Here is a 12281-nt window from a genome sequence, read left to right on the forward strand (position 1 = left end):
TCACACAGGCTCACCAAAACTGGACAATAGAAGATTGGAAAAACGTTGCCTGGTCTGATGAGTCTGGATTTCTGCTGCCACATTCAGATGGTAGGGTCAGAATTTGGTGTCAACAACATGAAAGCATGGATCCATCCTGCCTTGTATCAACGGTTCAGGCTGGTGGTGGTGGTGTAATGGTGTGGGGGAGATTTTCTTAGTACCAACTGAGCATGGTTTAAACACCACAGCCTACCTGAGTATTGTTGCTGACCGCGTCCATCCCTTTATGACCACAGTGTACCCAACTTCTGATGGCTACTTCCAGCAGGATAACGCACCATGTCACAAAGATCAAATCATCTCAAACTGGTTTCTTGAACATGACAATGAGTTCACTGTACTCCAATGGCCTCCACAGTCACCAGATCTCAATTCAATAGAGCACCTTTGGGATGTGGTGGAACGGGAGATTCACACCATGGATGTGCAGCTGACAAATCTGCAGCAACTGTGTGATGTCATCATGTCAATATGGACCAAAATCTCTGAGGAATGTTTCCAGCACCTTGTTAAATCTATGACACCAAGAATTGAGGCAGTTCTGAAGGCAAAAGGGGTCCAACGTGGTACTAGCAAGGTGTACCTAATAAAGTAGCTGATGAGTGTATATAACCTAATAATTAAAACTCTTAATTATATAATAATTAAAAGGGCCAGTTCACCCTAAAATCAAAAACTACATATTTTCCTCTTTTCCGTAGCGCCACTTACCAGTCTAGATTGTAAAAAAACTCAGAGATCACAACCTGGTTACTCAAGATAATCCACAGACCTTGTCATGAGCTGTTTCATGTAGGAACTATTCTTCTTTCTACTAAATTACACCCACCAGCCATATCGTCGCACACTTTGAGCACCACAAGCTGAGTGCCATCTAGTTCCATTATATTGGAAAGAAGGCAGACATCTCTATGACTGATATCTCCAACACTCAGCAACTCAAACCAAAACAATCAAGATTGATAAACAGCTACAGGTAAGAGGAAAAATGTGTATTTTTGTCTTTAGCATGAACTGTCCCTCTTCTCCATCTCCACCTTGCTGTAGTGCTTGAAGACGTCAGTGGCGGCGGTGAGATCCAGCACCCCGTAGATGACCAGCTTACAGTAACCAGCCAGCTGGTTGCGCTTCCTCTGGAGAAGAGTTATCTTCATCTCCTCCTCACCCTCAACTATAGAGGTGAGTCAGGGTGGAGGAACAATAGAAGGGAGAGCATGAGTAACAGTAACAGACCAATAATTGCTTAAAAAAATATAGACAGGAGAGGCAGGGAGAAAACTCTGAGGTGCTGATAAGACACAAGCAAAACAGAGCATATGATGATAGGCTGGTATTTGGCTTGGGATTTGGCAGTACATTGTGAAATACAGAAAGAAAAAGGTTTGTTATAGCAGCAGATTCTCAAAACAAGAGATCAAAAACTATGTCTGCAGGCATAAATGATGAGAGGGTCCCCTGGGAGAGATTTGGCAGAGTTAAAACTGAGCAGTTTGTTTCCAAAACACTGCACATCCACGAGGAAAACAAAATCAATTTCTGATCATCTCTCAGTAGCTTAAAAAAGGAGAGAATGACAATCTGTTACAGGCTTGTCAACAAAGACTGAGAGTGCCTCTGGTAGGTACCACAGTTCATACAAATACTTCACCTGCAAAATGACCACTTGTATATCAGTAACTCGTCGCCTGTTACATTGAGTTTGTGAAGGAAACTTTGTTTTCCTTGCATGCATCCATGAAAAATGGAGAATCCAAAAAGAAGAACACTCCTCATGAACTGAAGCGAACAGGGTCCAAATTTAACACCAGCAGAACTATATCAAAACATCTGTTTACAAACTCTCACACAACTCGTGCAGTGTAATCTCATGTATCCGGTCGTACGATAAGTGCTTACTGTATATGTATTTTCACTAAAGCCTCACTATTTAAAACACGTCCGTACAGAAACAGTCTCACACATGGACACGTGTGTTTGAAATGCAATAGGTTATGATAGTGCACAAACTGTATGAGTCTTTAAACAGATTTTTTTATGGTTTTGCTGTTGTTAAATGAGGACCCTGTTTATTTCAATTCATAAAGACTGTTCTTTTTTTTTCCTTTTTTGGATTCTTCGTTCAATGTGTAGGCATGGGAGAAAAACAAAGTTTTCTTAAATAGTACAAGATAAAGTGGTGACTGACTGATACACAGATGGTCATTTTGTAGGTCAAGTATTCCTTTAAAAGAAGGTGTTATTCTTTCATTCTGTTTTTAAAAATACCAATGAGTTCAGTATCTTCAGGGTCAGTGAAAACGTAGTCCAGGAGGAAAGCAGCCATCTCCGAGCGCAGGGAATCAGACGGCAGGTTGACCAGTGTTTGGAGGGCGGGTTCAGAGCGGACTGAACTCGCACTGTACAAGAGCAGCAAGTCGCACAACAGCTCAAATGCCTGTGGATGGAAGGACACAAGCTTTATTAGAATTAATTGTATCTGCAAGCTAAAATTCAGATATGTCTGCATGTCAAATCTGACAAAAGGTTTATTAGCTTGCCAACAATTCGGCACTTTGGTCAGTTTGTATTTTTTGTTTCACTGGGTAAAAGAGGAGCAACTAATCTCAAAGACAATAACATCTCCCTGCCCCTTGATAAATACTCTCCTCACATGGCTGGTTCACATATGATGGTTGTAATAAAGTTGTTACCTGATCTCTGATCTCAGCCTGGTTCACAGACAAACACGTCTGACAGACCCTGCAGAACGAACGCACCTCCCTCTTCAGACTGTTCAACTCCCCCTGGAAGATGGTGATGAAGGGACAAAGGGCAGAGGTATATAGATCACAGACCATTAATGTTTTTGTATTTTGTTGTGTAGAACAGAAACAAGGGGCAAAGCAGGATATTTTCATTCTCTGGACATTAAAGTGTAATTCAGCTTCCGTGTTTTAGTTACTTATCAACCAACTGGGATTCGCAAAATGCAAAAGCTGTGATTTTAATGCTACACAGTCTAACCAAGATGGCTGGAAACATCCTGCCCTGTGGGCTTCTCGTGCACACCCTCTGCTCAAAGCTCCACATGACATATGTGAATGACAGAAGATAAAGAAAACAACTTATAAAACGCCACGTGCAAGCTTTGATGCTCTCAGTGCTTCTATGTGGAAAAGGTCAAAGCTGGCTTTAAAGGGATAGTTCACCCCAAAATCAAAAATACACATTTCCACTTATCTTTCGTGCTATTGATCAATGTAATGGAACTAGATAGCACTCAGCTTGTGGTGCTCAAAGCGCCAAAAAAATACATTTGAAAAACTTAACAGCAATGTTTCTTTCCAGAAATCATGACCCACTTACTCAAGATAATCCACAGACCTTGTGACCAGTCCAGTGTAGGAACTTTTTTCTTTCTAGCAAACTACACCCACCAATTTTATCACTGCACAAAAGGAAGTGTATGAGAGGCTTGTAATCGTGAAAGCATGAGAACATTATGGCTTCTTCCTTGGCTGAGCTGAGATGCTAGCTAGCTCAGTGGTGCTGAATGAGGTAGCAGTAGATGCATGCTTCCTTCTGCACAGTGATACAGTTGGTGAGTGTTGTTAGGTGAAAAGAAAATAGTTCCTACATGAAACTGCTCACAACAAGGTCTGTGGATTATCTTGAGTAACCAGGTCATGATTTCTGGAAAGAGATGTTGCTGTTGAGTTTTTCAAATATATTGTTTTGGCGCCTTGAGCAACACAAGCCGAGAAAAAACACGTTTTCAATTTTGGGGTGAGTTGTCTCTGTAAGTGCAATTCAAGTTTGTTTTGAGAGTAGCGTCGAGCCAGAGACTGATGGTGGATGAGCTCAGAGCTGACAGGTCTTGGCGTTTGGAGCACAGAAGGAATTAGTGGTAAAGCTGTAGTAGTAAATGTACCCTGGAGGTTTCAGTGTGTCCGAGAATGGATGCTGCAGCTCATAAAGACCACCTAAGTTCCTGTGTCTTGCTTCCCAACTGCTGGTTTAAGTGAAGTCTAGCGCTGAAGTGAGCATCAACATTGCTACCATGGTCCAGAAGCTGAAGCAGGACCGGTTAGCAGCACATTTACAATGAGGCTTTGAGTTATCTAAATATTTTAGAGTGGTAGTGCCACTACACTGTGACTGACAAGAGATCAGTGAGATTCATATTTATTTTTCAGTAACAAAAGTAAATCAGGTAAAGAAAAAATGCACACTAAACAAAATAACATTTGATTATTGCCCCACATTGTTCAGCCCTCATAGTAGCATAGACAAAATAAACTGTGAATAAAACACGCTGTGATTTCTCTGCAGCCTCTCATGAAACCTACATGCAGGAAGAGCCTCTCAAACTGTGCTGCTATAAACACACGTAAATAGACAAGAGATGAAAATAACTTGACATGAAACACATTTGCATGTTGTCTCTCTGGAACTGTAGTTTACGTAAACACACAAATGGATGGATGACTAATGATGATGTGCTCAGTGTGTGTGTGAGAGAGTGCAGACAGGATGAGACAGAACTAATACACGAAGAGAAACTAAGAAAACGTGTGAACCAGTTGGAAATAAATGTCTGAGTGTCATCGTGAGCTTGGATGCATATGAACAGATTGTTGTGGTAATTGCCTGCTGTCTGCGCAGCTGGTGCATTGTTGAAGAACATGGACAAGGAGAGCTCCACAAATACACAGGAAGGCCACCAACATGGCCACCGTGGGTTGGCTGTGATGTGATAGCCATCATCATGCAGGCCGTGTTACTGTGAGCAGGTAGACTGGCACTTCCAGGAGCCAAGTTAGCGTGTGACATCTCTTGGTGTGTGAGAGACTGAGAGAAGGTCAAGCTATTTCTACACATGCAATGAAGGACAAATGCAGTGTTGCAGAAAGAAAGTCAGATAAGCACCTCAGCTGGTGTGGAGTTGACTGCATTCACTTTAGCCCACATCAGGTAGAAAGCAGCACACTTCAGAGCCGACACCATGAGCTGAAATTATACAAGAGCAAAGAGATTTTGAAAACGCGGCCTGTGTACGACCCCTTAAACGTTTTTTATGTTACTTTTCTTAACCTGATCCATGCCTACACAAGACTAAATCAAATGAAGGATGAACTGGGATCAATGGGATTTTTCCACGGGATTTTTGGGCCTTTGGTGCTGTGTAAAAATACTAAGGCAACATGAAGAAGGACTTTGTAATGGCTTTATAGTGTGATCTCTGTGTAGAAAGTACGGCTGCCCCCTTTTAGTCGACTAAACGTCAGTTGACTGGAAAGGTCATTAGTCGGCAAGATTTCATTCGGAAAATCTTACTTGCGCGGTGAGGGAGAGCCAAGGCTCCCAGAGAGGGAGAAATAGAACCAAGTAGGACAAAATACTCGCATGCTTGTCTGGTAGGAGGGGCTCAGGGCAGAGACGAACGAAACCTAACTCAGATGAGACTCAAAAATCAACCGTTTTCTGGCTTTCTACCTACTGCAGCTTTAATGAAGGTTCATTAGTACGGTTTTGTATTTCTCTGTAATGTAGCACAGTGTTAACAATGTTACTGATACTATTCTTTCTCACACCTTCAACTCAAACCATAATGTAATAATTAATATCGTAAACATGTGGCCGACTAGTCGACTAATGGGCCTAAATGATGACTATTGGTCAACTAGGAAAATCCTTAGTCAGGGGCAGCCCTAAATAACTCTCATGAAGGCAGAATTTATCACAGAACTTATGGTATTAGACCTGTGTTAGTTTTAGCTATGTGTGCCTCATAAAGTGGCAACTGAATGTATGCTCATATAGTAACATTTGTATTTCTCTGTAATGTAGCACAGTGTTAACAATGTTACTGATACTATTCTTTCTCACACCTTCAACTCAAACCATTGTGTTGCCCCGCACAAAATATATCATTTAATAATTAAATTAATATCGTAAACATGTGGGCGACTAATCGACTAATGGCTCTAAATGAGGACTGCTGGTCGGCTAGGAAAATTCTTAGTGGGGGACAGCCCTTGTAAAGAGGGCTACGGACTTCAAGAAGAAGTAACCAGAAGTGCTAAAATGCTAAATTAATTCCGTGTTTTAGGACTCATTCCTGCTCCACTCTATTTAGCCCAAACTAAAAATTTCTGTACTTCAGTTTTACAGTGTGGAGCAAATTCAGAAATGCTTAAGAGGTCATTTAAAAGGCAGTCAAACATGCCTTGTCTGAAAGGCAATTAATGCAATTTACTTAATACTGCAATACAATTTTCAGCTCCATGATGCATTTTGTGGTGTTTTTGAATTCTGTAGCATTCTGTGATGTTTTATTGCACCCCCAACTTTGTTTATGATTGGAAAAATAAACCCTCTCAGATTTTTCAGGGGATTGAAGCACCTTAAGCTAAGACCTCCATCATCACAACACTCCCCCTCAAAAATCAAAATGTGTGACTTTATGACACACACCTCCTTGTCAACCTCTCTGGACTCCATCCTGCTCTTCAGAAGCTCAACACAGGAGTCAAACAGCTTCCAGCTTGTCGGGTCTTTGGCACTGGACAACAAACACAAACAGCAAAGCAGACACACACACACACACACACACACACACACACTTCTGTGTTAGAAATAGCCTGAACCACTTTTGCTATGTGTATCATAAGATCAGAAACCGACCTGCTCAGGGCTGCAATCCTTTTCAAAGCAGTGGCTGCACTGTACACGTCATCTTCATCTGCAGTGCCCTGAGTACACAAGCACACACAGACTCTTGAGAGAACAGATGCTTACCGATCTGGATTTGTTGTTTGTTTTTCTACTAAAACAATATGCAGACTAAAAACAACTCGTTAACTGAAAATACATGCTTACATTTAACATCCTGACAGTGATTTATAAATTTTTTTCCAAGTCTTTAGCTTATTTTTTAGGGGCTTTTTTGGTGTTCTGTAGCACAATCTTGTGTTTGCACATTTTAATTATCGAGTGTAATGGATTACTTTAGGCTTTTAAGGAAAACTAAAATCAATAATTTGGTACATTGGTGACATGAAGTGGCATTACAATATATTAATCAAACTGAACAACATGCCAGAATGAGTAGTTTATATTGCTTATGTAGATATATACTAATATACTATATGAGCATACATTCAGTTGCCACTTTATTAGGCACACCTAGCTAAAACTAACACAGGTCTAATACCATAACTCCTGTGATAAATCCTGCCTTCATGAGAGTTATTTAGGGCTGCCCCTGACTAAGAGTTTTCCTAGTCGACCAATAGTCCTCATTTAGGCCCATTAGTTGACTTGTCGCCCACATGTTTACCATATTAATTTAATTATTACATTATGGTTTGAGTCTAAGGTGTGAGAAAGAATAGTATCAGTAACATTGTTAACACTGTGCTACATTACAGAGAAATACAAAACCATGCTAATGAACCTTTATTAATATAGGCCTATATTATATCTACAAGTGCATGTCACACACTGAGCGAGCTGCCTGTTAATGACGCTGTTGGCTAATGGGCATGTAGCTACTTCTGTGTTTCAGATGATACGTCATGTTTGTAGTCGACCAATGAAGATGAGTTTACATATCACCCATATAGTGCCCATATGCAAGCTTCACTGACATGCTCTTCTACCTGCAGCAGGTCACTTAAGTAGGCGCCGAAGCACTCAGTCAGGCCGTCCAGCAGCTGGCTGAATGCCAGGTGTGCACGGGAGGAGAAGGTGTAGCTGTCTGAGCAAAGGGTGCAGACCAGGCGGGCGCAAGCCTCCAGCACGGTGGTCTCTGTGTGCTTCTCCACAATACCACACACCTGAGACAATAGCAGGTCCAGATGCTGGCAAAGAGAGGGGAGAGGGATGGAGGAAAGATTGAGGGAAAACAGCAGATGGAAGGTGAACAGTTAAGTAGCAGTACTTCAGAACAAGAGCATGTTAAAGTGGGTATAGGAGAAAAATATTGGAGAGGGGTTATGGACATGATGTCATCCCTAAAGAAATTTTAATGATCTATTCAGAGTATTTATGTATGTTTGCTGATCCTGTAAGTTTATTTATCTCCTTTAACTTTAACTTATATTGTAGTTATGCTATATAGCGTGTGAAACAGAGTATGGTGAATGTGTTAGAAAAGGTAGTATCAGCACTACTTCTATCTGGAGCTTGCATGTACAGAGCCTGAGTTTGGTTGAAGGTGGCAGTGCTGTTTGGGCTGAGAAAGCCATGTGTAAGTAAGGAGGAAATCCAGGAAGAGGAAGGCTATTTAAGTGTGGGAGTGGCCTATTTGAATCCCTTTTGTTTGAGACCATGCTGCAAGGTGAGTATGTTTGCTGATCCTGTAAGTTTATTTATCTCCTTTAACTTTAGCTTATATTGTAGTTATGCTATATAGTGTGTGAAATAGAGTATGGTGAATGTGCTAGGAAAGGTAGTATCAGCATTACTTCTACCTGGAGCTCGCATGCACGGAGCCTGGGTTTGGTTGAAGGTGGCGGTGCTGTTTGGGCTGAGAAAGCCATGTGTAAGTAAGGTAAAGGAGGTTATTGGGTTGGTGTGGGGAGCAGTGAGACCTGGCATTAGGGGAGTGTCTCTGTGACGCCAGAGATCACTGTCTAGCCTCCTGGAGGTGTCGTGGGACCAACTAGACGAAACACTGGTGAAAGGAAGTTCCCACCTGATGACCCCAAAGACATGCTAGTTATCACTGCTCACTGGTCTGTATAGTTAAGCCTTGCCATAATAGCTTATCATAGCGCTTAGGAGGTTATTCACTGCGTGCTGATCCTTTTCTAGAGCACAAACTTCTTGCGTTTATTTGAATGAATTGAACAGCCACATTTCCACCACTCCTACCTTCTCCAGTCGCGGAGCGCTGTTGTACATCTCTAGGTAAAAGTAGAGAGGAGCTTTGAGGAGGAGGCTCATGTTCCCTGCATCTGCTGAGTACTGTGGGTCAGTGAGGGTAGAAGGAAAACACAAGCTCAGCATTAAAACACATGTGAAATGAAACTAAAAAACCCTGCATATACTTGGCACAGTAATCTACCTTCATATGAGATAACAGCATACAATTAAGGTAATACTGTACAAGTCTTTAATGAAGAATTAAAGGTAGCAGTGCTTTTGTTGCTCCGCCAATAATTCAACTATTGAAATTTTGACCCTTTGTGTAAATGTAGAAAACTGAAATGGTGTTAGGTGAACCTTGGCTGTGTACCTTGGCCAGTAGCTGTGGCAGTAATGGGATGAAGTGTGAGGTGATACGTCTCTTCTCTTGTTCCTGGACCTTCTTATCCTTCATGCTCAGGATCTGATCCCACATGTACATTCAGTCACAACACACAGAAGCCGCAGGCCAGCAGTTCAACCATGTGTGAGGACAAAAAACATATAAATATCATGAGAACAAGCGTGTGTGTTTCCTACATGTTCACAGATGAGTGAACTACCAACACTGCTCAAGAAAATATTTAAAGCTGCAGTATGCACTTTTCTGTCTTAAAAAAGGCGGTCAAGCTCATGCCCAGCATTTGTCACTATTAGGGTTGGGTACCTTTAACACTTGAACCAGGGCTGGGTGATATAATATATAATGTCAGTTTTCCAAAAAGCCATAGCAGCATGCATCTCTCCTCTCTCACACTCTTGCTCACAAGTTCTCCAGCAACACTCAGAGAGACACAGAGCTGTCACTCCATTTAATCTGTCTGTTAATTAGTCTACAGTGCAACATCAGTCCATATGCTGCATGTGCTGCACTAAATCAGTCTGTGAGATGAATGAAATTAGCGCAGTAGCACACATGCAGTACATCGCTGTGCTGCATGTGGTGGAGACAGAGCTGCTTGATTGTGTCAGGTGAACGTTTGTTTGCTAGTTTGCGTGAGGTGGATCATAAATGATAAAAGAGGCGGTAACGTCAGAGCTTACTATTATTACGGTCTTGATTAAATTTGCCTCGGGCTATTTAATATCAGGTCTCGGTACTAATCCCTGCCCGGGTCACTCAGAGGTTGCATCTGGGCCTCATGTGGCCTGTGAGCCGCTAATCGCATAGGGTTGATGTAGCCCATCTTGTAGAAAATACCAAGATATCTCTCGTGTATTGCCAGTCAGCCTGAAAATACTGAGATATGATTTTTTATCCATATCGCCCTGCCCTTATTTGAACCTACACCAGTACCTGGGATTTGGTACCAGTACCCAAATGGTGCTTTTTTTCAGTACTTTATTCTCTCTGTAATAGATTAATAAAAATGTAATTTTTGAACAAGCTGCAGGGATGACACTCTCACTCTCTCTTTCACTGTTCCTCTGCTTTTTCCGAATCACAAGTAGAGCTAATCTAAACAGATGCTCTTGCACATACTTAAATTTGTCAATGACTGAATTAACGTGAAATGGTACTCAGTAGTACCGACGTAATTTTGGTTAATATCCTTAAAAGCACCAAGTTTGGTACCTAATCTTAGTCACCACAGAAGTGTCCTCTGGGTCTGACAAGTGAAGCCATAAACCTGCATTCTTTCTAATGGCCAGCAGGGGGCGACTCCGACAAGAAGTCAAATTGTATAGAAGTTTATGAGAAAATTATTCTACTTCTTACTTTACTTATTACCTAAGTAAACATTTTCCTAATGAGTTTATGGTCTCAATCACTAGTTACAAGTCGTCTTTAGTACAACATGATGTTTATTTTGTAAATTATGGTCCGATTTTAAGTAAAATAGATCATAAAGCAGGGTGTGCTTTAGGGCGTGGCTTCCTAGTAACTGACATGTCGCTAATATAGTGACCTGTCAATCAGGATAGAGGTGTAGTAATGCATATCCTCCCCTGCTCCACCCTCTCATCCAAATATCATCACTTCAGGCTCTGAAAAAACAGGATGCCTCAAAATGGTAGTCCACAAACCAACGGGTGACATCACTGTGGCTATGTCCACTTCTTTTATACAGTCTATGCTCGTCACTCTTTGCAATGAGATGTCTATGTTAAAAATTAGACTGAGGTGAAAAACAAATGTGTGAGCACTGCAATAGAAAATGGAAACCTCATATTTGCACTCATGTATTTAGTGTCACAAAGTTGCATTTTGCAGCCAGAACTGTTTATGAGATGGGTACATTTGAAGTATGAACAAAGAATGACACACTTCTTACTCCTACGCTCCGCTGTTCCATTATAAAACATGAAGTACAGAGAATTATCATATGTTTGTCTGTGTGTGTCAACACCTTCTTGCCCTGAGTTCTCCCAACAGGTGGTGTCGCCTCTGCTGCCTGTCTGATGGCACACATCATCAGCTCGATGAGAACGCCCTCCTCCTCGTACATCAGACCTGACAACACAGAGGTGCAGAACTGAGTGGGCGACGGTTGAGACAACACAATGCAGGGAGTTAAAATAGGAGCAGAAACAACTATCTGTGATAAAGCAAGATATGTCAATTATTATGCACTGCTGCAGCCAAGATGGAAGAACCTTGTTCCTCACCAGCCTCCTGTAGCAACAACGCCGTCATGGTGTCCCAGTCTCTCAGCACAGATCCTGCCACACCCCACAGACTGTCCACCAAGTACGCCCCATGCTCATGGAACTGTCACAAGAGAGTGAATGAATTCCTAAAATAATAAAGTTCTCTTGGAGCAAAATGAATGAGAAATGGCAAATATTTAAGCTGTGAGTCAAACAGTCAGTGTGTCTTCTAATCCCACTGCTGGTGAAGGATATTATAAGAGAAGAAAAGAAGATTATATATATGTACATCTTTATGATGTTGTTAAAATATTTCTCAGCAGAGACCTGATGGAATAGAGAGGACACACTACCTCACTCTGGATGTAGAAGGAGATGAGGATTTGAAAGAAGGCTGCATTTTCACTTTTATCATTTTCCTGGTCACTGACAATCACACTTTTCAGCCTGACATATGAAAGATAAATAAATACATTTCACATTACATCACCAATGATAAAGAAATGGCATTGAACAGGTGCTCACTGATTGAAGTCAGATGTCTCAGTTGTTTGGCAAAATGCTCCGTTATAGGGTAAAGTATATATATATGATTTACACTGCTGGTTTAAAGTGAAAACAAATTATTTAAGTTGTATGGAGGTATTTTTGTGTATTTTTGTTGCAATCATATACAACTGTTTTAAGAGCATATTTCTTGAACTGCAATCAAAAATCAAGTTTGTAAGAAAAAACGTATGATCATTTTGCTTGTA

The 12281-nt window shown here is 41.3% G+C and overlaps 1 protein-coding gene across 2 annotated transcripts in view; it reads right to left on the minus strand.

Moving 5' to 3' along the window:
* Window positions 1–12281, minus strand: part of stag3 (STAG3 cohesin complex component) — a 37278-nt gene that overhangs the window by 8236 nt on the left and 16761 nt on the right. For both annotated transcript variants that reach the window (XM_033633658.2, XM_033633657.2), the window contains exons 13-24: window positions 11880–11973; window positions 11545–11647; window positions 11286–11389; window positions 9266–9358; window positions 8902–8994; window positions 7686–7886; window positions 6709–6776; window positions 6499–6586; window positions 4951–5031; window positions 2733–2825; window positions 2308–2476; window positions 1080–1213 (exon numbers count right to left, since the gene is read on the minus strand). In XM_033633658.2, the coding sequence (XP_033489549.2) occupies window positions 1080–1213; window positions 2308–2476; window positions 2733–2825; window positions 4951–5031; window positions 6499–6586; window positions 6709–6776; window positions 7686–7886; window positions 8902–8994; window positions 9266–9358; window positions 11286–11389; window positions 11545–11647; window positions 11880–11973 (1321 nt within the window). The remainder of the gene's footprint in view (window positions 1–1079; window positions 1214–2307; window positions 2477–2732; window positions 2826–4950; window positions 5032–6498; window positions 6587–6708; window positions 6777–7685; window positions 7887–8901; window positions 8995–9265; window positions 9359–11285; window positions 11390–11544; window positions 11648–11879; window positions 11974–12281) is intronic.

The sequence above is a fragment of the Epinephelus lanceolatus genome, chromosome 7 (genome assembly GCF_041903045.1).
Source record: "Epinephelus lanceolatus isolate andai-2023 chromosome 7, ASM4190304v1, whole genome shotgun sequence".
Taxonomy (NCBI): Eukaryota; Metazoa; Chordata; class Actinopteri; order Perciformes; family Serranidae; genus Epinephelus; species Epinephelus lanceolatus.